Genomic DNA, 22,304 nt, shown 5'->3' with positions numbered 1-22,304 from the left:
CATTGCATTATTAACCTTTTTATCCTAAATTTATAAAATCTTCAGCTGCTTGTTCAATCATTTTTGCCAACCGATCAATTTGATCTTGAGCTTGACTAAAATTATGATCCATAATTTCTGACCGAATTTGAGGAAACGAATTCCATTGGAAATCATTCCCAGTTTCTGGTGCCAGAAAAGGAATACCAAATAATGCATTTACATAACCTGATCGTTTCGGTTGAGCATCACGTCTAATAAATTCTTCATTGAATTTAACCATATTATCATTCCATGCCCATCGTTCCATTGCTAATATTGGTGGTTCTGCACCTCCACTTGCCGTAATCACTGACTTCCAATCAGTATGCCAACTTACAAATTTAAGACTAACTCTTTTCAATGCATCTATTGCCAGGTTCAAATTTTTGTAATGCAATATTGGTTTTACATTCATGTCCTTGGGTGTAGAATCAGCAAATCGTTGTAAATCTAGAATGTATTCCAGCAACAGCTTGGACAAGTCGAGAAAGTTATAAGGAATGAATGGACTTTCTGCGAAATCAATAATCACTCTAGATAAAAGCTCAACCAATTGTACATGTTTCGACATGGATTTATCAATGTCCCAATTCTCGAAATTCTCAAACGTGTCATAACATGATCCTTTGGGGTAAGTTTTACCTTTAAATTTAACCTCCAAGGATGGGATATTGACCAAGTTGATAAATGGAACGTAATTCTTTTCTTCCAAGAAATCATTCCCAATTGATTTCTTTTGTTCTGAGAAAAGCTTGAGCAAACTCTTGCCCCCTTCATCAGGTTTCACTTTATCTAAAGCATGTCGTAAGCTCTCCTTCAAAAACGGATGTGCTTTGATTTGAAGTTCATCACCACTTACCAAATCGCTCATATCAATGTACAAATACCCTTCTTTTCTCAATGCCTCTTTCCTATTCTCAATCCATTCAGTAGCTCCGGCCAAGTTGTACTCAGTAGCATCAAATGACACAAAATAGATTGATCTTGAAGGAACCCACTGATACTTTCTCTGTAATGAAGTGAGTATCTTGACAAGTTCAAGAAATCCAACTGTTCCTGTATTACTACCCATAGTTCCATAACATGCAGAGTCTCGTACAGAACCAACTATTATTCCCTTTTCGGGTTGTTCTCTTCCTTCTATTGAACCAACAACGTTCCAAAACGGATGAACAGGGCGATTGGTGTTGGATATTTTCATTTGTAATACAGGTGATGAGCCATCCCCACTGCTAAAATCATCATATGAGTACCCATTGTTCAATTTTTTAATCAAGGTCTCACCATCTCTCCACGATACTGGAATAGTTGGTACTCTTGGAGTCGTCTCCGATTTATCCCATGAAAGTCGTGTTACAAACCCACCTTCTGACGACCAACCAGGGGTAAGAATATCTCCAGGTGACATTCTCATCAACCCCACATTCTCCCTTTGTATAACATCATCTATTTCAGTATCATCGGCCAATTTATACTTTGATGTAATGAAAACAACAGCTTTAGCACCATTTTTCTCCGCCAAATGAACCTTATTTCCTTCAGGTACATTTCCACCATACTTAATTAGCAATATTTTACCACTCGTATCTATTCCATTATCTTGTAGCTGCTTGAAATCTTCGGACCGGCCGTAGTTTACATAAAGGTACTCCCCTTCAACAATATCAACTGTATTTAATGCATTTGGATTGTATGCGAGAAATTGCATCTCCTGGCTATGCTTTTCATTTAGCTTTGCTTCAAATGACCCATCAGCTAGTTTAAGAAATGTGCCGTCAGTATTGGGGTAATTTGTAAACGATTGAAACTCATTAAGATAAACATTATGTAGTCCGTTATTCTTCATATACTTTTCAATATATCTGGCAAATGCTAAATCACCTTTCGACCCAGTGATATGGGGCATGGATGAAAAATATTCAAGGTTTTCCTTCATTGATTTTGGATCGATAAATTGACGGGCCGAATCCGCTAGTTTATCAGTATCATAAAATTTCCCTCTGGAGAATGCTCCTAAATTTGCACCTGTGATTGAAGTGTTTGCAGTATACTTGGATATTCCAAATATTAGAAGCATCATTATAAAAACATACAAGAGTCTCTTGACCACTAAGGGGTTCCCTACTTTCAAAATCAGTCTCTCATACTGCATATGCAAAAACTTATATCCCTCGTATATAGGATCGATCATCCTGCTAACAGGACGTATTAGACGTGTGTTGACGTTGTTGGCAAATTTCTTAGAAAACGCTTGTGCTCTATTGAATAAACCGCTTGGTTCATCTAGTGGCGGATCCTCAATTTCAAATTGTTCTATGGGAAATGCTGAGGAAGATGATTCGTGAGGGTAGTCATAACCTCGTCTGTCGCCAGATTCAACATATTCCGGTGGATTTAACGGAAGGTTGTCGTTGTTCAAAGACCCCTCCGTGGCGAGTCGTTGATATTCATGTTGACGCATAATTAGTAATGGCGATGTGTTTGTAATAACTTAGGGGTATATTGTCTCCTTTCTATTTGCAAACAACGACTGTATTAAGAATGCGGAAGGAAATGGGCGTAGGGCTTGAATCAAATGCGAGTCTATAGGATAAGAGAGCCCCTCAATGACTATAATGATGTGGTCTTCGGTGATTGTCTTACAGAGAAATATCTCGTGTCGTAAGAGAAAAAGAAAGTAAAAAACAAAATCAAGAAATTTGGGTGTTTAGTTTTATATGCAGTACAAATATTCTATTTTTAATTTTGCAGTCTAAGCCTTTGACCGTAATCTACACTGGAGAATTCATTTCAACAAGAAGAGTGTCCCTTTTATAACTGTCTAACATACACATCATAGTCAATCTAACAACTTCGGCATATTCTTTGTGGGCCAGTCTATAACTTTGCTGGAACATTTTCTCCATCAACAACATTATAAACTTCGTACTCAAACTTGGCTATGTATGGAACAACATATTCATCCATGTAGGGTAATACTTGCACCGCAAAGAATCCACCAATTCCGTTTTTAAAATCAATCCAATACAGCAAATTAGCCAATCCACCCCAATACAATGTTCCCTTGGGTCTTCCACTTGGCAATTTATTTGCATTGTATGCATTTCCAGAAAGGGTCCATCCATCTTGTTGCTTGTTAGGTGCATCATCATCAACAAAATTATGAGCTAATCCGATAAATTCCAACTCAACATTTTCAGGTAGATGATTTTGCACTGCATATTCAACAGTTTTTTGTGCTAGGATTCTCTTATTGCCATCAGGACTGAATCCGTAATTCAACCAGACTCGAATAAACTTCAAGTAGTCCCCAACGGTTCCAAAACATCCTTGACCTCCTAAATCCAAGTTAGGGTCCAAGGGCAAACCAAACTTCTCTTGTAACTTTAATGTTCCATCTTGCTTTCTGTAATGGACTCTATTCATGTTATCATAATTCTTTTTATGGAATGTACATGAACTCATACCCACGGGGTCAAAAATCTCTTTTTTCAAAAATTCCCCCAATTTCTGACCAGAAATCTTTTCAATAACAAACCCTAACCAATCAATACTATGACCATACATCCACCCAGTTCCTGGTTCGAAAACTAAAGGAGTCTTCTTCAAGAAAAACTCTATAGTAGGGTTTGAAGCGTCTAATTTCGGTTGTCCTTTAGTAATCAAAGTAAAATAATCAGGATGAATGAAACCGTATGAAAATCCAGCAGTATGCGTCATCAAATGTCTTGCAGTTACTTGTGTCCTGGGTGATCGCAATGGCTTTTTAAACTCACCTGTCTTTTTATCAACAATTCCGGGTTCAAGTATCCCAATAGTTGATATCTCAGGAAAGTACTTTGACACTGACACATCCAAATCCAACTGTCCTCGTTCATACAAGATTAAAGCTCCCATTACTGTCATTGATTTAGTACACGAAAACATGGCATATAAATGATCATTACTTGAGGGTTCGTTAGTGTTGAGATTGGCAATTCCTTTCGTGTTGAGATATACCGTTTTGTCCTTTTGCGTTACTCCAATTGTACATGCTGGTGCTACAAGTGGTGGGTCCCCATCTTTCTTGGAGGCAGTAACCTCAGTAAGAATCCCATCTAGGGGCCCTTTCAATTTGTTAATATCATTTTGGGTGAATGTCATTGCAATGTGAAGCTAGTGAAGAACGAATGGTAAAAGTAGTCACTGTGTATATATTTGTGGGTTAAATGGAAGCGTATGTATGTAGTTGATGTATAACCGGAGTTAACACAATTTTCATATGCACAAGAAAGAACGAACTTCTCCCCCACATTGTTTGTCTACTAGCGGGTTTATATTACTATTATTACTGATGTTGTGTAACTTTAGAGTGCGCTACCTCTATTTGTAAACTGGTGTTTAGGAGGAGCATTTCTCAAGTCCTCTTCTATACAAGAATTCTCATATCGTTTGGGGTGTTTCAAAAGCCCATTAGATGTCAACTGCTTCACCCAGTTGAGTGGGTGTTTCTTTTGTGTAAGAACAAACTTCTATTCTTCTACTCTTTCTACTTTGTTTTTGCAACTTCTTTCCACATTAGAATAACAAAATAATCATTTTACCTACTTGTTCAACAATACAAGAGGCAAACTGTTCTATAATTCTCATTACTTTCCCAAAAATGAAGCAAATGTTACTGTTGAAGCTTACCACTGTGCTTCTAAGCGGTTTGCATCTCATATGGGCAAACGTACATCCAATCACGATTCATGGACACTACTTTGTAAACAGTGTCACGAAAGAACCAGTATGTTTGACAATTACAAGGTATTTAGTTTTTGTAAAATGTGTACTAACAGTTCGATTTAGTTCTATATAAAGGGAATAGACTATCAACCAGGAGGATCATCTGCGGTTTCCAGTGCCAAAGATCCCTTATCAGATCCAGTACAATGTGCAAGGGACATCATATTATTTCAAGAATTAGGCATCAATGTATGTACTACTTCACTTCAACAAACACTTCCCTTACTAACTTCTCCCCCCTAGACAATCCGTATCTATTCGGTAAATCCAGACTTGAATCATGATAAATGTATGACAATGTTAGCTTCAGCAGGAATATATTTGGTCCTAGATGTCAACTCCCCCTTGGCCAACCACCACTTAAATCGATATGAACCATGGACTAGTTACAATCTGTTTTATTTTGAAAATGTATTCAAAATAGTTCAACAGTTTTCATTTTATAACAACACTTTAGGGTTCCTTGCTGGAAATGAAGTGATAAATGATCCCATATCAGCATCGGTCTCTGCACCGTATATCAAAGCAGTCATCAGGGACACCAAGAACTACATCAACATTAATTCTCCTCGTCCTATACCTGTTGGATATTCTGCAGCTGATGATCTAAATTATCGGATTCCCTTAGCTAAATATCTTGAATGTGCTGATAACAATTTAATGGAAAGCGTTGACTTCTATGGTGTTAACTCATACCAATGGTGTGGTGATCAAACTTTTTACAGTAGTGGATACAACATTTTAGTGGATGACTATAAGGGATATAGTAAGCCAGTGTTTTTCTCGGAGTATGGTTGTAATGAAGTCTTGCCAAGAAACTTTGACGAAGTTCCTGCGTTGTATACAAATGACATGATTGATGTCTTCAATGGTGGGTTGGTTTATGAATTTACCCAAGAGGCAAATAATTATGGATTGGTGGAAATTTTACCCAATGGTGATGTCAAGTTATTACGCGATTTTTTGCAATTAAAACATAAATTTGACTCAGTACCAGAATTGGATTACTACTTCATTGTGGAAAGTATGAAAGAAAATGCCAAGGAAATTCAAATGCGCATAAAGCAATCTCAGTCAATAGTTCCTCGATGTGAAGACCTGTACCCCAACTTGGATATTTCAAGAGGTGTTCCTGACACAATTGTTGACATCATGATTGACACTGGCGTAAATGTCGAACCAGGAAGATTTGTGCATTTGGACAAAAGTGAATTGCAAACGAAAAGTGTTTTCTACCAACCAAATGGTGAAGTGTTTAACACCCTTTATGAAATTGATGTGGTGGTTGATTTTGAGATTGACAATGACAACAAGAATGACAAGAAACGGCTGCAAAAAAGTAGTACGTATAGTCCCCATGATCAGAACGATAAAACACAAGCAGGTGAAGTACAAAAGCAAGTGCAGCATGAGGACCCAGAGCCAACACCTCAGAAAAAGCCCCAGAAAAATGAAAAAGACCATGAGGGTGCAAATGAACATGATGAGGACAAGCCGAATGTGATTGTTGAAACTTTTCATAAAGTCACCGACTCAGTTAAAAACTTTTGGGCTAGTATATTTACTTAAATTAGTACGTGACTTCATGCTGTATTGATATGATAAGACTTCTTACTAACTATCTTACTAGATTCACACCACATGAACAATGAGTTGTTCTGCTTGTTGCCACTTTATCTCTTCCTTCTAGTTGTATTTTGATATAGTGTATAGATCCACCAGGTCATGTAGTTGAATCTTTAATTTGTTATCCTGAAGCTCCAACCGTTTCAAAAATATTTCCCATTCCTGAGGAGTTAAAGTTTCGATCAATTTATCCAGTTGTTGTTTCTTGAACCCACATTTCTTGCAAGTATTTACTCTCACGGGCGTCTTCTTCAAAACTATAATCAAACTAGGGACAAAAGAGACATACTTCATAAATGTCTCAAAGTTGTTCGTTGGAGGTTCAATCCATGAGTCAACATCTTCATGTAAATCATCATGTTTGAGATAATTAAACAAATCGAAATTTTTCAAAACAAGGGTTTTTAAATTTGCATAACTTCCTTCTCCTGAACATAAAAGACGGAAAAATGGATTGAATTTGGTAAAATTAAACTCTCCATTTGCGTAAAACACACTTGACATCAAGTCAAGAATTAATGTATTTAATTTGTTGTTAAGCTTCACTAAATCGATTAAGGAGAGTTGCATTGAACTCGTGAGACCTTGCAATTCCAAAACTGAGACATCTTTGAATAATGGGCTCGGTGATTTAATTTTCTTTATCGAATACGAGCATGATTGGAGAATTAGCTTCCGCACTTTGATATCAACATTTATAGGTTGATCGATTATAAAGTCAATCAAGTGCAACTCCGCAATTGAGTCGAAGTACTCGCAAAATAGTGACAAATGTATATCTTTCAATGGAATGGACCATCCCGATTGAGGTCTAAGAACCAACTTTTCAAGACTTCTTTTCCTCTTTGTCACTTTCCTCTTGAACAAACTCGTAGATGCTTTTTGCTTAAACTCCAATGGAAATGCAAACTCTGGAGCGATTTCAGTAAACTGGACACATTTCAATCCATAAGCATGGCTAAACAAATTCCCCAATGTTGAAATAAACTCGGTGTAACTCAACGTGTCCATCGTTCGACTATTTGATTCCACAGCATAGCTTCCAGCTATATTGATACTTTGGTTTGATGATTTTTTAATCTGAGGGTTTACAAATGTCACATTCTCAAGGTAGTTGATCTTATTACTCACTTCTCCATTTAAATGCTGATTAGCAAATTTGAAAAACTCCACTGATGTCTTGAACTTAATTTGTCGATATATAAAGTACTTGCATATGATTTGGTAAAAATTTTTGCATACTCGAGCCACAGGTAATAACGGTTGTCCATTGTGGTGTAAAGATCGAAATATTCGTAGTAGTATCTCCAATGGTAAAGAATATAAATGTAATGGTGGATAATTGATTGCTCCTTTTCTGGTGGGGAATCTATTGTTCAGCTTGCGGCCAATAAGTTGGTACTTTTTCATTGTATAGAACTAATTGACGAAGATGTGAACTTGATTTATTATGCATCAAATGATGATACATGCATATACTCCGTAATGCGATGAAATTGAGCTGATGAGAAATGAACGTTGAATTGTATTATGAAAAGTGACTGTAGTCCGTGTTAAAGAGATGTTTTAATCACAAAATCTTTATCACTGGCGTATTCCAGTGCGGGTTGCATCGACCGCCTTGTCTGATATTTAATTTCACCTCACAAAGAGTTATGATCTCTAGAATACACACAATGAGTTGAGAGATGTCCATAGGCGAGATACAGACAAGAAGAGACTAGTTTATTACTCCCAAACACAAAAAAAGAACGAATATAATTCAAGCGCATCCATAAACCTCTTAGTTATAAACGCCTTTTACTTTTCATCTCAACGTACGCTTGTCTCAATTGAACATACCCCAAATGTATTTTCCCAACAAAATGATCTGCCAACCGCCTGTCATTATCCAATCGAGACAAATAAGCACCACATCCATCACACACTTGCAATTTCTGTTGTGACGTTTGACCAACATTTTCAATGACATTTCTTGCTTGCTTGCTGGCAGTATCTCTTTCTTTGGATTTCTGATTCAATTTAATTGACAAGTCAATAATTTTCAATGTTTGATCATCATCTTCACTTTGGTTTAGCTTGATTAGATAGTTTAGTTCCTGAATCATCAACCCAATCTCTATATCCAACTCATCCAAGTCTCTTGTAATCTGTGCAATCCTTTCTTTCTCTTCAGGTGTATGCTCCAATCTCTTTTGCGCTACTGATATGGTTCTATCAAGATCTCGTACGTACTTTTGCAAAATCTCGAAATATTCAGCTTCCATTTCAGGAAATTTTTGACCCAATTTCTTCGTCTTGTATTCATATTCCAATTTGTGTTTCTGAAGATGTAGGTTGGGACATTTTCCCAAGTCTGATTTGGTCCCTACAAATAGGTCATGAGGACAAGTGCCCACCACAAATGCCTTGCACACCTGTGGTGAGGTCATATCAGGATCACGATATTGTCGTATCGACAGCAGTTGTGAATGCCTTCCCATTAACTGTTCTATCTGTCTCCGTTGTTCCTCTGCCATCGTATGATCTGTAGTTTAGATGTGGTGTTTGTTTTGTTGTCTCGAGGAATATTTTGTATCGCGAAAGCTTTTCTATTCTGCAACTGCATCTTGAAAACACAGTCTTTTAGAGGGTGTTATATTCTACATCAATGGTTATAAAAAGAAGATTTATAGATAAAGGGGAGATACACAAATCTAATCTTGCTTTTCTGGCTTCTCTTCAATCACTTCAGTTTCTCCAAATCCCTCTGGTTTGAGATCGCCTGATCCAATCTTTTCCTTTGATACATAACCTAATGCACTCAATCTTTCTGGCAAAATTGGGTGTGAATAATGGAATGATGAATATAACCAATCAGCATTCATACTTGACAAATTCTTGTTAGACAATTTGATCAAAGATCTACTCAATTCTTCGGAATAGCCGCAATCGTATGCATATTTGTCAGCATCATACTCATGCTTTCTTGATACCAAATTTTGAACAAAAGTTAAAACACATTCCAAAGGTTGTAAGATGTCACCAAAAAGCATAAGACCGATCAAGATTGGTTGCTGGTTGTAAAATCCAAATGACGTGTACAACGAATTGTTGCTTACAAACGCTGAAAACAATGAAAAAATTATGAAAAAGTGAGCTTGTTGCATAGCAAGCATCTTGGGAATATGATTCAATCTCCAGTGACCAATCTCATGAGCCAACACCGCAACTGTTTCCTCAGTTGTATTATGCTCAATCAAAGTATCAAATAAAACAATTTGTTTGCTCCATGGTAAACCGGTAAAATATGCATTTGAATGAGACGAACGCTTGGATCCATCTATAACTTGCAATTTTTGTAAAGGAAACTTTTGTGAAGAAGCCAATGCCTCGATAGCTGTTTTTAACTCACCGTCTTCTAAAGGAGTGAACTTGTTGAACAAAGGCATAATTAAAGTAGGAACAATTGTCATGGCAACCAAGTTTACAAGCAAAAAGAAACCCATTAAGTAGAAAATGAACGAATTTCCAAAATAGTCAATAATCTTCAACACACCAGCAATGACGGGAGACCCCAACACAAGAGTAAGACCAATTCCTTTCACTTTGTCAGAGATCCACAATCCAATGGTTTGTTTGTTGAAACCATACTTTTCTTCCAAAACAAAATTACTATAGTAACTTAAGGGCAAACCGACAACGGTACTAATAACCAGGAAACTGAATACAAAGATGATTGACTGAGTAATAACACCGCCCATAAATTTAGGCAAAAGGAAATTAATTGCATTCATTATAGCTCCACTTTTACTCCAAAGTTTAGGCAAAAAATCAAAACGTAAAATAGCCAAGTTTTGCAACAAACCAAAAGTAGATGAAAAAATGGAGAACTTTGCCTTTGAACGGGAGTATTTCTGAGACTTGTCAAACGTTGCTTGATCAACTTCGGCCTTTATCGAGGCTGGAGGTGATTTGTTTTTCAAAACCTGGTATTGTCTATAATCGAGGTAGGTTTCAAACACATATTGACCAACTGTAAATCCGGCAATAATTAACTTCCAATTGATTTTTGGACTATCTAAAAAAGACAAGGACTATTCAATGAGGTTAGTAATGGATAAGTAGGATTGATAAAACAGCTAAATCTACGTACATCCACGATTGAGACCATGATTCTATGAAAAAGAAGTGGGATCCAATTAAATAATTTTTGTCGCTTTATTCGAAAACTTTCTCACTTAAATCATCAGAGCTACAAGGAAGTTGACACGTAGAATTCGTGCCATACATGATTCCAACAATACCTTATTTCTAACCTCATGTTCTACACCTCTTCTATAATTCTTTAAACATTTTATTTTCTTTTTTTACCAAAAAAGTCTAAAACCTTAGTAGATATGAATATATATATATAGGTTATATTTTTACCTACTGATGCACTTATTTAGCTTCAGCAGCCATCTTTTCAGCTTTGGCAACAGCATCTTCGATACCACCAACCATATAGAAAGCATTTTCTGGCAAGTTATCGTACTTACCTTCCAAAACTTCCTTGAATGATTTGACAGTTTCAGACAATCTGACTAATTTACCTGGAATACCAGTGAAAACTTCAGCAACAGCGAATGGTTGAGACAAGAATCTTTGAATTTTACGAGCTCTCTCGACAGTCAATTTATCTTGTTCAGACAATTCATCCATACCCAAGATAGCAATGATATCTTGCAAGGACTTGTAAGCTTGTAAAGTTTGTTGAACACCAGTAGCAACATCGTAATGTTCTTGACCAACAACAGCGGCATCTAACAATCTTGATTTAGAATCCAATGGATCGACAGCTGGGTAGATACCCAATTCAGAAATACCTCTAGACAACACAGTAGTGGCATCCAAGTGAGCGAAAGTGGTAGCTGGGGCAGGATCGGTTAAATCATCAGCTGGCACGTAAACGGCTTGGACTGAGGTAACTGAACCCTTCTTGGTGGTGGTAATACGTTCTTGCAAAAGACCCATATCAGTGGCCAAGGTTGGTTGATAACCGACAGCGGATGGAATACGACCCAACAAAGCAGACACTTCCGAACCAGCTTGGGTGAATCTGAAAATGTTGTCAATGAACAACAAGACATCTTGACCTTCTTCATCTCTGAAGTATTCAGCAATGGTTAAACCGGTCAAAGCAACTCTAGCTCTAGCTCCAGGTGGTTCGTTCATTTGACCGAAGACCAAAGCGACCTTGGAGTCACCTTCCAAGTTGATGACACCAGTTTCCTTCATTTCACGGTACAAATCGTTACCTTCTCTGGTTCTTTCACCGACACCGGTGAAGACTGAGAAACCACCGTGAGCCTTGGCAATGTTGTTAATCAATTCTTGAATAAAGACGGTTTTACCGACACCAGCACCACCGAACAAACCAATCTTACCACCTCTGGCGTATGGGGCCAACAAATCAACAACCTTGATACCGGTTTCCAAAACTTCAGCGGCAGTGGATTGTTCAATGAATGTAGGTGGTTCAGCGTGAATTGGGTTTCTCTTCTTACATTCAATTGGACCTCTTTCATCAATTGGATCACCAGTAACATTGATGATTCTACCCAAGGTACCTCTACCAACTGGGACAGAGATTGGGGCACCAGTGTCAGTGACAGAAGTACCTCTAACCAAACCTTCGGTACCATCCATAGCAATTGCTCTGACGGTATTTTCACCCAAATGTTGAGCGACTTCCAAGACCAAGTCTTGTTTACCGTTCTTCAAGGTCAAAGCATTCAAAATAGCTGGCAAATTTCCTTCTTCGAATTGGACATCAACGACGGCACCAATAACAGCTCTAAAGAATTAATTGTTAGTAATGAGAACTGTAAAAGAAACATCAAATCATTCTTGCCGCAATGTAGGAAATTTTTCACGGACGTGCACCACGGACCAAAAAATTTCCCTCAGCGTTGTCCAATCGTAGCAACGAATCAAAAGTGAGCTGCAACATTGGCAATTGCAATTGAGCCCCGAATGGTGATTCTGTTGGTGGGGTAGTGGTGGAGAGAGCCATCGTCCATTCGGGATTGACAATCAAAATTACTAACTTCTTACCACGCAATTCCCGAAATTGATCCAGACCCGAGTTGCACCCATGGTCAGTGACGGGGACATTCAGTCCCATCGTCTGCATCGTGATGCTCAATTGATCGAGCTGTCAAACCTAGAATTGGACTTCAAATTGAATTGATGCTTAGGAAAGAAAATAACATACCTGACTTTACCATCAGCAGCTTTGGCAGCAGTAGCTAAAGATCTGGTGGATGATCTGGCTGCTTGCACAGCAGTACGTGAAGTAGCATTAAATAATCTTGGCAACACCATCGTTATAGTTTTAGAAACAACTTTGGCTATTTGGATGGTTTAATGCTTATTCAAATATTTGTTACTGAAGAGTGAAAATATAAAAAGGGAAAAAAAAAATTGTTGAACGCTTTAAAGTTCGTTGATTAATTTTTCTTCCTACTTTTTAGTGTACTATTGTGCGCATACTAAAAGCTGTCTTTTCGCATTGAAAATTAAATTTTATTGGGTGGTTAAACGTATACACGCTACCATCTTCTTCTACCAATGAAAAATTATTTACAATGTATCCGCTTTTACGGCCATTGACCAATGAGAGTAGAGAATTTGGTCGTGTACACAACATCAAAACAATTTATTAACCGGAGGCATAATTTTGTTCGGCTACCAATTGGACTTTTGCAACACACCAGTCCACAATTAAAGAAAAGATAATGAAAACAATTGTTTAATGTCCCTATGAAACTATACAACTTGTAGTGAACACAAATTCGCCTTTGCTTCATCAACTGTTTGTCTCAATTGTTGGGGATAGCTCTGATATATTACTTTAGTTACACTAGGAATTTGATCAAAGTCTAACGTACATCTTAAACAAAATCTTCTGGCCCCAGTGCCTTTTTTCTTCTTATGACTAGTCCTTCTCATTCCCTTCATTTTTTCATTGGCATGCGTCGTTACCTTTTTTTTTTGGTATTGTTGCTCTTCTAAGGACATTAATCTCTTCGACTTACGTCTTTTGGAATTTGATTCCTCTTCTGGCTCACAAGATCTCTTTTTTGCTTGTAAAATCAATTGGTCAAACTCATCCATTTCACAAGAAGCTTTACCCAAAGCTTCTAGTTGCTTGGAGCTGGAAAATTCAGATATAGTGGTTGCATCTGCACTTGAAGATTCTTTAACGACAATCTCCTGAGGTGAAATTTCAGGAGTTGGGAGCTGGTGATTTTGCACATTTCCCACATTCTCTTGCTTGATCTCATCTCGAATAGATTTGATATTACCATCTGGCGCATCATGAAACTCACAATATTGATAACCCAAATGCGTTTTACAATTGGAGCATAAGTCCTCTTCCTCATCCTCAACCTCACCTTTTTGCTCTAAATCAAACTGGCGCTTTTTGTAGGCTTTTGGTCTGTGCTCCATGTCCATATTTTTGAGCTTGGTATTGCTCAAAAGAATTTCTTGGTGATGTAGAAATCTCTCAAGCACATCTACACTTCTCCTTGCCAAGTCTAAATTTCCACTCTTTGGGTGATGGTTAAAATCTTTTAAAATGTTTTCCACAAGTTCATGGTAATTGAAAACATCTTCCTTCTTAATGGGTCTGTAATCGAACACTGATCGTTCTCCAAACTCCAACCAATCATCCATGGCAAAGTTGACTGCTTCGTTAAAATTAAATCCACTATTGAACCCCGCATGATAAACTTTGGGGTATGTGATTACAAATTCCCTTGGACCTTGATCAGCATAAACACAAGGTATACCGTTTCGTACCAATTCTACTGGGTTTATTAGTGTAACCAATTGATGTAGTAGGTCAGGTTGCTTTTTGAACAAGTCGGGGGCAGACTTTCTCATCAACTTTTCAAATCGATCGGCATGAGATGAGGGAATTCCATACCACTTTTTAGTTGCTCCAAAGTGGCAATAGTTGGCGGATAGTGTATAATGATCTTCGACATGCCAACAAAATGTTGAAAGAAGGGAACCTATATATATCCAAGGCACAGTCATACCCGAAATTGACGTATTGATATAGTTTAGTAATGACCCTTTGGCAAACGGCAATTTCGTGAGGTTGTAGGGATGGTTAATATAAAACCGGTTTTCTGCATTTGCTATGTCGAGTCCTGGAGTGTTGACCATAGGAAAACCGCTTATTTCACCCGGTTTTAAATTATGTATATCAGCTCCATATAACACTTCCAAATCCGACTTTTCAATATCCACAAAAGACCAAAATTTCTCCTCTAGTTCATCCAAAGTAGGCTTCTTACCATCATAGTAATCCTGGGCAAACTGGTGGTCAAACTCCTGACACATTTTGTAAAACTCGGGTATACTGTACTTGATCTCCGGGTGTTCCTCAAACCCATAGTCTCCTGTGCCAATGAGGCACTTGTCACAGTACCAATTCGTTGCTGGAATTTGACTCAAAGGCGGATTTAAACATTTCATATGGAAAGCATGGTCGCAATTGTCACAAAGTAAGGTCTCTTGTGGGTTCTCGTTATCTCCACATATTAAGCAGCTTTCAGACTCACTATCTGAATCACTCTCGGGAAAGTCAGTTGATGAGTTGCATTTCAAAAAATTTGCATAGTACTTGATGGAAGCATTGTACTCCATTTCAATCACTCGTGATTTGGGGTCAACACCAAAGATCTTATTCACCTCAAGCCACTTTGACTTGTCCATCACTTGAAAACCTCCCAATTTCTCCACGAGTACGTATAAATCGTAATAATACACTTTGTGACCATCAACCGTGAAACTTAGCTTCAATAACCGCTTTCTTCTCATGTTCAAAAATCTGTTAATGCTTTCTCTAAAGAACTTCCTTGATCTAGTAGTGATTCCCAAATCACTAATGACTTGTTGTCTCACGTGAAACTTGAAAGAAGGTGAAATTTGAAAACCAGGTTTCCAGCTCTCTGGCGGAATAATTTTGACAATACCATATTTTTTACCCAATTCCGATATAGGACCGCTAGATAAATATCCAACAGGATCCATAAATTCAGCCTCAGAGGGGCGTAGAGTTGGACACGGAGTCAATAGGTTTTTGTCAAATTTCGTCATTTTAAGTCCGTCAAAAGTCAACAATATTGATACCAATCAAATCACGCGCTTTAAGCGACTATGAATTTTCAACAATATAGGTAATGTTGTTAAAAAATATTGTGTGTTTGAAAATACCACTTGTTCCAATCAATCTGATTTTGCAACGTCTACTGGATATCTTTTTTTTTCTCAATTCTTTTTCCCTAATTTTCCTTTTCCTTGCTCTGAAATATTACAAAGAGTTGTAAAATTAGGCCCCTCACTCAGTAAGTAAAGTAGATGTCGTAGTTTGAGAACTCCCTTTGATGAAATTGGCGCTACTGAAAGCTATTGGCGTAGCTCTTGTCTACGTATTAAATTTATTTGTTTTTTATGTAGAGTTATTATAGAATCGACCGATTATTCTTTTCCACTTAGAGTTCCCAAAAAGGAAGGATCAAACGAAGGCGAGAGCGGGATATCAAATTTCTTCAATTTGTGTAATTATGACTTGCACCGCTCTCAAATGTCGAACTTTTTCAAATCACTAATTAAAAGGCAATTGAATATATCAGAGGATTTCGCTACAAGTCTAAAACAAACGATATCAAATCCAGAATGAAAGATTATACAATTACTGTGTTGGGATGCGGTGTGATGGGTTCTGCCGTCACTTCTGCAATCTTAAAGGCAAAATTTGAACCATATCCAAAGAAGATGATTCTTTGCACTGCTGAACCAGAAGCTTTGGCACCACAATTTGGCAATGAACCAATGATTGAACTATCTTCAGGCGCGGAAGAAAACCGCAAGGCTGTGAAGGAGGCAGACGTTATAATCTTGGGACTCAAACCATTCATGTACGAGGAGGTATACGAGCAAGTTAAAGATTCACTTACTGGCAACCAACTTGTTATTTCTTTGATGGCTGGTGTCACTATAAAAGAATTGTCCATCTTTACCAAATACGTTGCCAAAGTAATGACAAATACTCCAGCCAGGTATGGATGTGGTACCGCTGCTATCTCATTTGCACCAGAAGTAACAAAAGAACAACAAGAACTTGTCAAAAAATTGATTGAGCCAATTGGGTTGACTGTTACTATCCCCGAAAAGAATATGGACATAGCTACCTCATTGATTGGATCTGGCCCTGCATTTTGCTTATTGATGATGGAGTCTATGATTGATGGTGCTGTGAGAATGGGCATGACATATGATGTGGCCAGAATCTCTGCTGCAAAAGTGATGGAAGGCACTGCAAAGATGTTGATTGAAACCGGAGATCATCCAGCAGCATTAAAAAGTAAGGTCTGTACCCCCGGAGGAACAACTATCGGAGGTTTATTGAAAATGGAGGATGGTGCATTGAGAAGCTCCATTGCAAGAGGTATCGAAGAAGCAGCAAACATTTCAGCTTCATTTGCAAAGAAGTAATCGCTCTATATAATGCAGCCTTATATTCTATATACATTTCACCCTATTTAAGATCTTTGTTTTGGAACATGTAGGCACCGGTTAACGTAGCCAACTCCTCTTGAGTCAACCCTGTTTCTTTAGAGTCCAAGAAATTTTTCAACTTAGCACCATGTTCTCTCACTTCCTTATCAGCCAAAAGTTTCATCATTTGAGAAATGGATGGTTTCCCCGAGGACAAAAGTCCCTTTTTGCTCAATAATTCCTTAAATTCAACGGTTAATTGCATCAACTCTGGGTTCTCTGATAAAATCTTCTTTACTTTGTTAAATGCTTGCTCTTGTTGTTCTGGTGAGGGCGCTTTGTCGAAAAATAGCCTAGGTACGGTACTGGTGAAAGCCCTCCTATTGACACGGCTCACTGTATACACAAATGGTTTAATTCTGGCGCTTGTTCTAAACATTATTCCCTGTGTGTTGATCCCCTCAAAGAAATTCGTACTCGGTAGAGGGCAATTGAAACTTTCAACTGACACAATGAGAGGTTCCATATTCTGACCTTTCTTACACGACTTTTTTCAGCGACGTGAAAAATTTCAACAATCAAAAGAAATTGACACGCACACTATGGAATGTTGAACAAACGAAAAAAAGTCGTTTGATACCAACTACATCTGATACAACAACTAACCCAATCCATCTCATAAACATGTCTCACGAAGGTCAAGAAGAATTGTTAGACTATTCTGACTCCGAAGAAATTGCTGTGCCAACCACCACCCAAACAGGAGGTGACAGCGAAGCTACCAATGACAAAGAAGCTGATAAAAAGGGTTCTTATGTTGGTATTCACGCCACCGGTTTCAGAGACTTTTTATTGAAGCCTGAGTTGTTGAGAGCTATTGGAGATTGTGGTTTCGAACATCCGTCAGAAGGTTTGTAATCAATCATTATTATATGAAGTGACTAAATGTTCTTTGGGTGGTACTATGACCAGTGTCAGCTACTGTGAGGAAACATCTTTGCAAACTCGGTTTTGAAACGAAGAGGGGGTCAGATTATTACCCCGCAGTGAGGAGCAACCTGGAGTAATCATTGTTGGGGATTAATGTGCCGCCACGTACTCCTAATGTGCTTGGTTCTAGTCCATCTCAAGCAACCACGTCCTTCAATCTATCCACAAGCAACCAACTAACAATAAATTCAAGTCCAACAGGTCTGTATCCCTCAATCTATTTTGGGTACCGATGTTTTATGTCAAGCCAAATCCGGTTTGGGTAAGACTGCCGTTTTTGTTTTGTCCACTTTACAACAATTGGACCCAGTTCCAGGTGAAATCTCTACTTTGGTCATCTGTCATACAAGAGAATTGGCTTATCAAATCAAGAACGAATATGCTAGGTTCTCCAAGTATATGCCAGATGTCAAGACTGAAGTTTTCTATGGAGGTACTCCAATCAAGAGAGATATTGAAAAGTTGAAAAACAAGGATACCTGTCCACACATTGTTGTTGCTACTCCAGGTAGATTACATGCTTTGGTTCAAGACAAGGCTATCAGATTAAACAATGTCAAGTCATTTGTGATTGATGAGTGTGATAAAGTCTTAGAAGCCATTGACATGAGAAGAGATGTTCAAGACATCTTCCGTGCCACACCACACCAAAAACAAGTTATGATGTTTTCAGCTACCTTGTCTCAAGATATCCGTCCAGTTTGTAAGAAATTCATGCAAAACCCATTGGAAATTTATGTTGATGATGAAGCCAAGTTGACCTTGCACGGTTTGCAACAATACTACATCAAATTGGAAGAAAAAGAAAAGAACAGAAAATTATCAGATTTGTTGGATTCTTTGGAGTTCAACCAAGTTATCATTTTTGTCAAGTCCACTCAAAGAGCAAATGAATTGAACAAATTGTTGTGTGCTTGTAACTTCCCTTCTATTGCTGTTCACTCTGGTATCCCTCAAGAAGAAAGAATTGAAAGATATAGATCTTTCAAGGAGTTCAACAAGAGAATCTGCGTTTCAACCGATGTTTTCGGTAGAGGTATCGATATTGAAAGAATCAACTTGGCTATCAACTATGATTTGCCAAACGAAGCTGATCAGTATTTGCACAGAGTCGGTAGGGCTGGTAGATTCGGTACCAAAGGTTTAGGTATCTCTTTTGTTTCCTCAAAAGAAGATGAAGAAGTTTTAGAAAAGATTCAAAGTAGATTCGATGTCAAGATTACAGAATTCCCTGAGGAAGGTGTTGATCCATCAACCTACATGAACACTTAGGTATATGTACTTTTGTAAGTTTTGTATTACATTTAAATGAAAACTAAAAGTTTTTTTGTATCATCCTATGGATCTACATGTTTGATCAATTAGTCTGTATACCTCTCTTATGTCTTGTTTCGGAATCAAGAACCACTCGACGTGCACATTATAATTACTTTGTAAAGGGACCTTCTCTTTGTCCTTGTTCTTTGTTAAAGTATCATCCGGAATGCATCCACTACAGTAAACATCACCTTTACCATACTTTTTCCTCAATTGTTGATGAATTCTATTTTCGACAACACTCACGTTTTCCTCACAATAAAACCCATCCTTTTTAAATCGACTCAATTTCATCTCCGTATCATCATCATCAATACGCAAACACAAAAACTTTTGCCACCAATGTAAATGAGGTTTCATCAAATGTTCATTTTGTGGACCTAAATTAACAAGTTCGTGTTTGCATTTGTTTTCCCATTGTTTGATACGAACATTTGGTAATTGAGTAGTCATTCCAATCTTGATCAAGATGTAAGGTGAGCTTCGACTCTTAAACTTGGTCCATTTATCTTTATTGCGTGTGGACGTGTTGGGGATGTTTTTGACTTTAAAAGTCCAATCTTTAGGAGGTTTAAGGAAATTTTGCATGGTGTAGATGTAGATATAACCTTTTCCTCTTGGTTTATCATTGGTGGGCTCGTTGCCTACAAATGTGTCATAGTTTTTGACTCTAGTATGTACTAATTGTGGATCGCGATTAAACCGGCCAAACGCTTTAGTACTCATATGTTGTGATGATGGCGCGTCTCGTTTTGACTGAGAGCTATCAAATTGACCAGGTATGATGTATGGCTCACGTGAAACGGATCGCCCATCTATTCCCATGTATGGTTTACCTCCACTGTTCAATTGTCCACCATGTGAATTTTCTATTCGTTGTATTCTATGTTGATCATGTTTTGATAATGTGCTAGCTTGGGATACGTGATACGAACAAAAACCATTTTCAACCTTGACAGTTCGTTTACAACGCTCTTTTCTCTGGGTGATGCCACTACACTGATACACTTGTTTCATATGAATAACAGCTGAACTGGAGTAGGTGATGATGGTGGCAATGCATAGTTTTTAATTGTGATCTCTATGCTTTCTGTACCTGTGTTTATATTTTTGATTTCCTAAAAAATTCCTAATTAAGACAACTCGTAAACTAAATTACACAGAAGTGAATGAAGACGGTTTGGTCTGCACACAGTTTGCAACCATCGTTGACACTGAAGCTAACAAATGATTTGGTAGGTTAGAACTAAATTGATTTGACATACACGGTAAAAAGTTTGCAAGAAAATGAGGGAGATTATTTTACCATAAATTAGTGCAAAAAATGGGAGAAACATGTGACAAATCAATTGAATTGCACACTTTGTTATCATTAGTTAAATTGATCTTGTATCGAACCTTTAATAAACTCTATCATCATGCGAACTCAATTCGTCTTACTTGGATACACTGTAGACTATTTTCTTGAGTTTTGAGTGGTTCGGCTTATTATCGGGCGGTTAAACGTTGTCACGTGCAATGAGACCAATTTGAATATGCAAATCTAATATCTTTGTGTCACTGAAATTTTCAATTGAACCACAGTTTATACAATCAACCCATTTCCAATATATAATAACACGTTCGATAATTCACTATAAAGTAACTTCAAAATCCCTCCTTTGAAAAGTGAAGTACAAGTTTACTGGACTAACCTCGTAGCTCCCTCACCACACAATGCCATCTCACTTTGATACACTTCAGTTGCATGCTGGACAGCCTGTTGACAAACCATATAATGCTAGAGCCCCACCAATCTATGCCACAAGTTCGTACGTCTTTAACGACTCCAAACATGGTGCTCAATTATTTGGATTGGAAACTCCGGGGTACATTTACTCTAGAATTATGAACCCAACCAACGATGTTTTTGAACAAAGAATTGCTGCTCTTGAAGGAGGTATTGGTGCATTGGCCACATCATCAGGTCAAGCTGCCCAATTGTTAGCCATTGCTGGTTTAGCCCATTCTGGTGATAACATTATTAGCACTTCATATTTGTATGGAGGTACTTACAATCAATTCAAAGTTGCTTTCAAGAGATTTGGAATTGAGACCAGATTCGTCAATGGTGATAATGTTGATGATTTTGCTAAATTGATTGACAACAAGACCAAGGCTATTTACTTGGAAAGTATCGGAAACCCAAAATACAATGTTCCAGATTTTGAAAAGATTGTTAAATTAGCGCATGACAATGGTATTCCAGTTGTTGTTGATAATACTTTTGGTGCTGGTGGATTCTTGGTTAATCCTATTAAATATGGGGCAGATATTGTTGTTCATTCAGCTACCAAATGGATTGGTGGACACGGTACCACGATTGCTGGTGTGGTTGTTGACTCTGGTAAATTCCCATGGACAAAGTATCCTGAAAAATACCCACAATTCTCCAAACCTTCTGAAGGTTACCACGGATTGATTTTAAGCGATGCATTGAAAGAAGCTGCTTTCATTGGACATTTGAGAATTGAATTATTACGTGATTTGGGTCCAGCTTTGAATCCATTTGGTTCCTTTTTGCTCTTGCAAGGTTTGGAAACCTTGAGTTTAAGAGTTGAAAGACAAAGTGAGAATGCATTGAAATTGGCCCAATGGTTAGAACTGAACCCACATGTTGATTCAGTATCATATGTTGGTTTGCCATCCCATGAATCTCACGAATTGGCTAAGAAATACTTCAATAACAATGCCAAATTCTTTGGTGGTGCTTTGTCATTCACAGTTAAGGAGATTGAATCGAATTCCTCAGATCCATTCCAAGAAGCTTCTCCAAAGGTTGTTGATAACTTGAAAATTGCTTCAAACTTGGCAAACGTTGGTGATTCCAAAACATTGGTTATAGCACCATACTTTACTACCCATCAACAATTGGACGAGGAGGAGAAGATAGCATCTGGTGTGTCAAAAGGTTTGATTAGAGTTTCAATTGGAACAGAGTTTATAGACGATATCATCGAAGATTTTGAACAAGCTTTCAAGAAAGTATATGGGAATTAGATATA

At 37.8% G+C, this 22,304-nt stretch overlaps 13 protein-coding genes across 13 annotated transcripts; 4 read left to right on the top strand and 9 right to left on the bottom strand. All coding sequences in view use genetic code 12, as the record gives it.

The window, feature by feature from the left end:
* Positions 1 to 19: 19 nt before the first annotated feature.
* On the bottom strand, positions 20 to 2,482 carry CORT_0E02330 (Tre2 protein; the record flags this gene model as incomplete). The annotated part of the gene is made up of 1 exon (XM_003869903.1): positions 20 to 2,482. One exon carries the CDS (start codon positions 2,480 to 2,482, stop codon positions 20 to 22), a length of 2,463 nt encoding a protein of 820 aa, XP_003869952.1.
* Positions 2,483 to 2,898: 416 nt separating this feature from the next.
* On the bottom strand, positions 2,899 to 4,164 carry CORT_0E02320 (hypothetical protein; the record flags this gene model as incomplete). The annotated part of the gene is made up of 1 exon (XM_003869902.1): positions 2,899 to 4,164. The coding sequence occupies one exon, from the start codon at positions 4,162 to 4,164 to the stop codon at positions 2,899 to 2,901; it is 1,266 nt and encodes a 421-aa protein (XP_003869951.1).
* A 770-nt stretch (positions 4,165 to 4,934) lies between these two features.
* On the top strand, positions 4,935 to 6,357 carry CORT_0E02310 (Phr3 beta-1,3-glucanosyltransferase; the record flags this gene model as incomplete). The annotated part of the gene is made up of 2 exons (XM_003869901.1): positions 4,935 to 4,977; positions 5,060 to 6,357. The coding sequence occupies 2 exons, from the start codon at positions 4,935 to 4,937 to the stop codon at positions 6,355 to 6,357; spliced, it is 1,341 nt and encodes a 446-aa protein (XP_003869950.1).
* A 117-nt stretch (positions 6,358 to 6,474) lies between these two features.
* CORT_0E02300 (hypothetical protein) lies at positions 6,475 to 7,824 on the bottom strand (the record flags this gene model as incomplete). The annotated part of the gene is made up of 1 exon (XM_003869900.1): positions 6,475 to 7,824. One exon carries the CDS (start codon positions 7,822 to 7,824, stop codon positions 6,475 to 6,477), a length of 1,350 nt encoding a protein of 449 aa, XP_003869949.1.
* Positions 7,825 to 8,201: 377 nt separating this feature from the next.
* CORT_0E02290 (Exm2 U1 snRNP complex compotent) lies at positions 8,202 to 8,933 on the bottom strand (the record flags this gene model as incomplete). Its single annotated transcript, XM_003869899.1, has 1 exon — positions 8,202 to 8,933. The coding sequence occupies one exon, from the start codon at positions 8,931 to 8,933 to the stop codon at positions 8,202 to 8,204; it is 732 nt and encodes a 243-aa protein (XP_003869948.1).
* Positions 8,934 to 9,110: 177 nt separating this feature from the next.
* On the bottom strand, positions 9,111 to 10,567 carry CORT_0E02280 (Ste24 prenyl-dependent protease; the record flags this gene model as incomplete). The annotated part of the gene is made up of 2 exons (XM_003869898.1): positions 9,111 to 10,490; positions 10,550 to 10,567. The coding sequence occupies 2 exons, from the start codon at positions 10,565 to 10,567 to the stop codon at positions 9,111 to 9,113; spliced, it is 1,398 nt and encodes a 465-aa protein (XP_003869947.1).
* Positions 10,568 to 10,836: 269 nt separating this feature from the next.
* On the bottom strand, positions 10,837 to 12,762 carry CORT_0E02270 (Atp2 F1 beta subunit of F1F0 ATPase complex; the record flags this gene model as incomplete). The annotated part of the gene is made up of 2 exons (XM_003869897.1): positions 10,837 to 12,232; positions 12,653 to 12,762. 2 exons carry the CDS (start codon positions 12,760 to 12,762, stop codon positions 10,837 to 10,839), a joined length of 1,506 nt encoding a protein of 501 aa, XP_003869946.1.
* A 444-nt stretch (positions 12,763 to 13,206) lies between these two features.
* Positions 13,207 to 15,552, bottom strand: CORT_0E02260 (Jhd2 protein; the record flags this gene model as incomplete). The annotated part of the gene is made up of 1 exon (XM_003869896.1): positions 13,207 to 15,552. The coding sequence occupies one exon, from the start codon at positions 15,550 to 15,552 to the stop codon at positions 13,207 to 13,209; it is 2,346 nt and encodes a 781-aa protein (XP_003869945.1).
* A 579-nt stretch (positions 15,553 to 16,131) lies between these two features.
* Positions 16,132 to 16,950, top strand: CORT_0E02250 (Pro3 Delta 1-pyrroline-5-carboxylate reductase; the record flags this gene model as incomplete). The annotated part of the gene is made up of 1 exon (XM_003869895.1): positions 16,132 to 16,950. One exon carries the CDS (start codon positions 16,132 to 16,134, stop codon positions 16,948 to 16,950), a length of 819 nt encoding a protein of 272 aa, XP_003869944.1.
* Positions 16,951 to 16,993: 43 nt separating this feature from the next.
* Positions 16,994 to 17,479, bottom strand: CORT_0E02240 (hypothetical protein; the record flags this gene model as incomplete). The annotated part of the gene is made up of 1 exon (XM_003869894.1): positions 16,994 to 17,479. One exon carries the CDS (start codon positions 17,477 to 17,479, stop codon positions 16,994 to 16,996), a length of 486 nt encoding a protein of 161 aa, XP_003869943.1.
* A 158-nt stretch (positions 17,480 to 17,637) lies between these two features.
* Positions 17,638 to 19,215, top strand: CORT_0E02230 (Sub2 TREX complex component; the record flags this gene model as incomplete). Its single annotated transcript, XM_003869893.1, has 2 exons — positions 17,638 to 17,863; positions 18,137 to 19,215. The coding sequence occupies 2 exons, from the start codon at positions 17,638 to 17,640 to the stop codon at positions 19,213 to 19,215; spliced, it is 1,305 nt and encodes a 434-aa protein (XP_003869942.1).
* A 60-nt stretch (positions 19,216 to 19,275) lies between these two features.
* CORT_0E02220 (hypothetical protein) lies at positions 19,276 to 20,277 on the bottom strand (the record flags this gene model as incomplete). Its single annotated transcript, XM_003869892.1, has 1 exon — positions 19,276 to 20,277. One exon carries the CDS (start codon positions 20,275 to 20,277, stop codon positions 19,276 to 19,278), a length of 1,002 nt encoding a protein of 333 aa, XP_003869941.1.
* Positions 20,278 to 20,976: 699 nt separating this feature from the next.
* CORT_0E02210 (Met15 O-acetylhomoserine O-acetylserine sulfhydrylase) lies at positions 20,977 to 22,299 on the top strand (the record flags this gene model as incomplete). The annotated part of the gene is made up of 1 exon (XM_003869891.1): positions 20,977 to 22,299. One exon carries the CDS (start codon positions 20,977 to 20,979, stop codon positions 22,297 to 22,299), a length of 1,323 nt encoding a protein of 440 aa, XP_003869940.1.
* Positions 22,300 to 22,304: the final 5 nt, after the last annotated feature.

Source organism: Candida orthopsilosis (assembly GCF_000315875.1).
Source record: "Candida orthopsilosis Co 90-125, chromosome 5 draft sequence".
Lineage (NCBI taxonomy): Eukaryota > Fungi > Ascomycota > Pichiomycetes > Serinales > Debaryomycetaceae > Lodderomyces > Lodderomyces orthopsilosis.
Note: the sequence above shows the minus strand (reverse complement) of the source record. Positions and strands in the feature narration are given on the sequence as shown.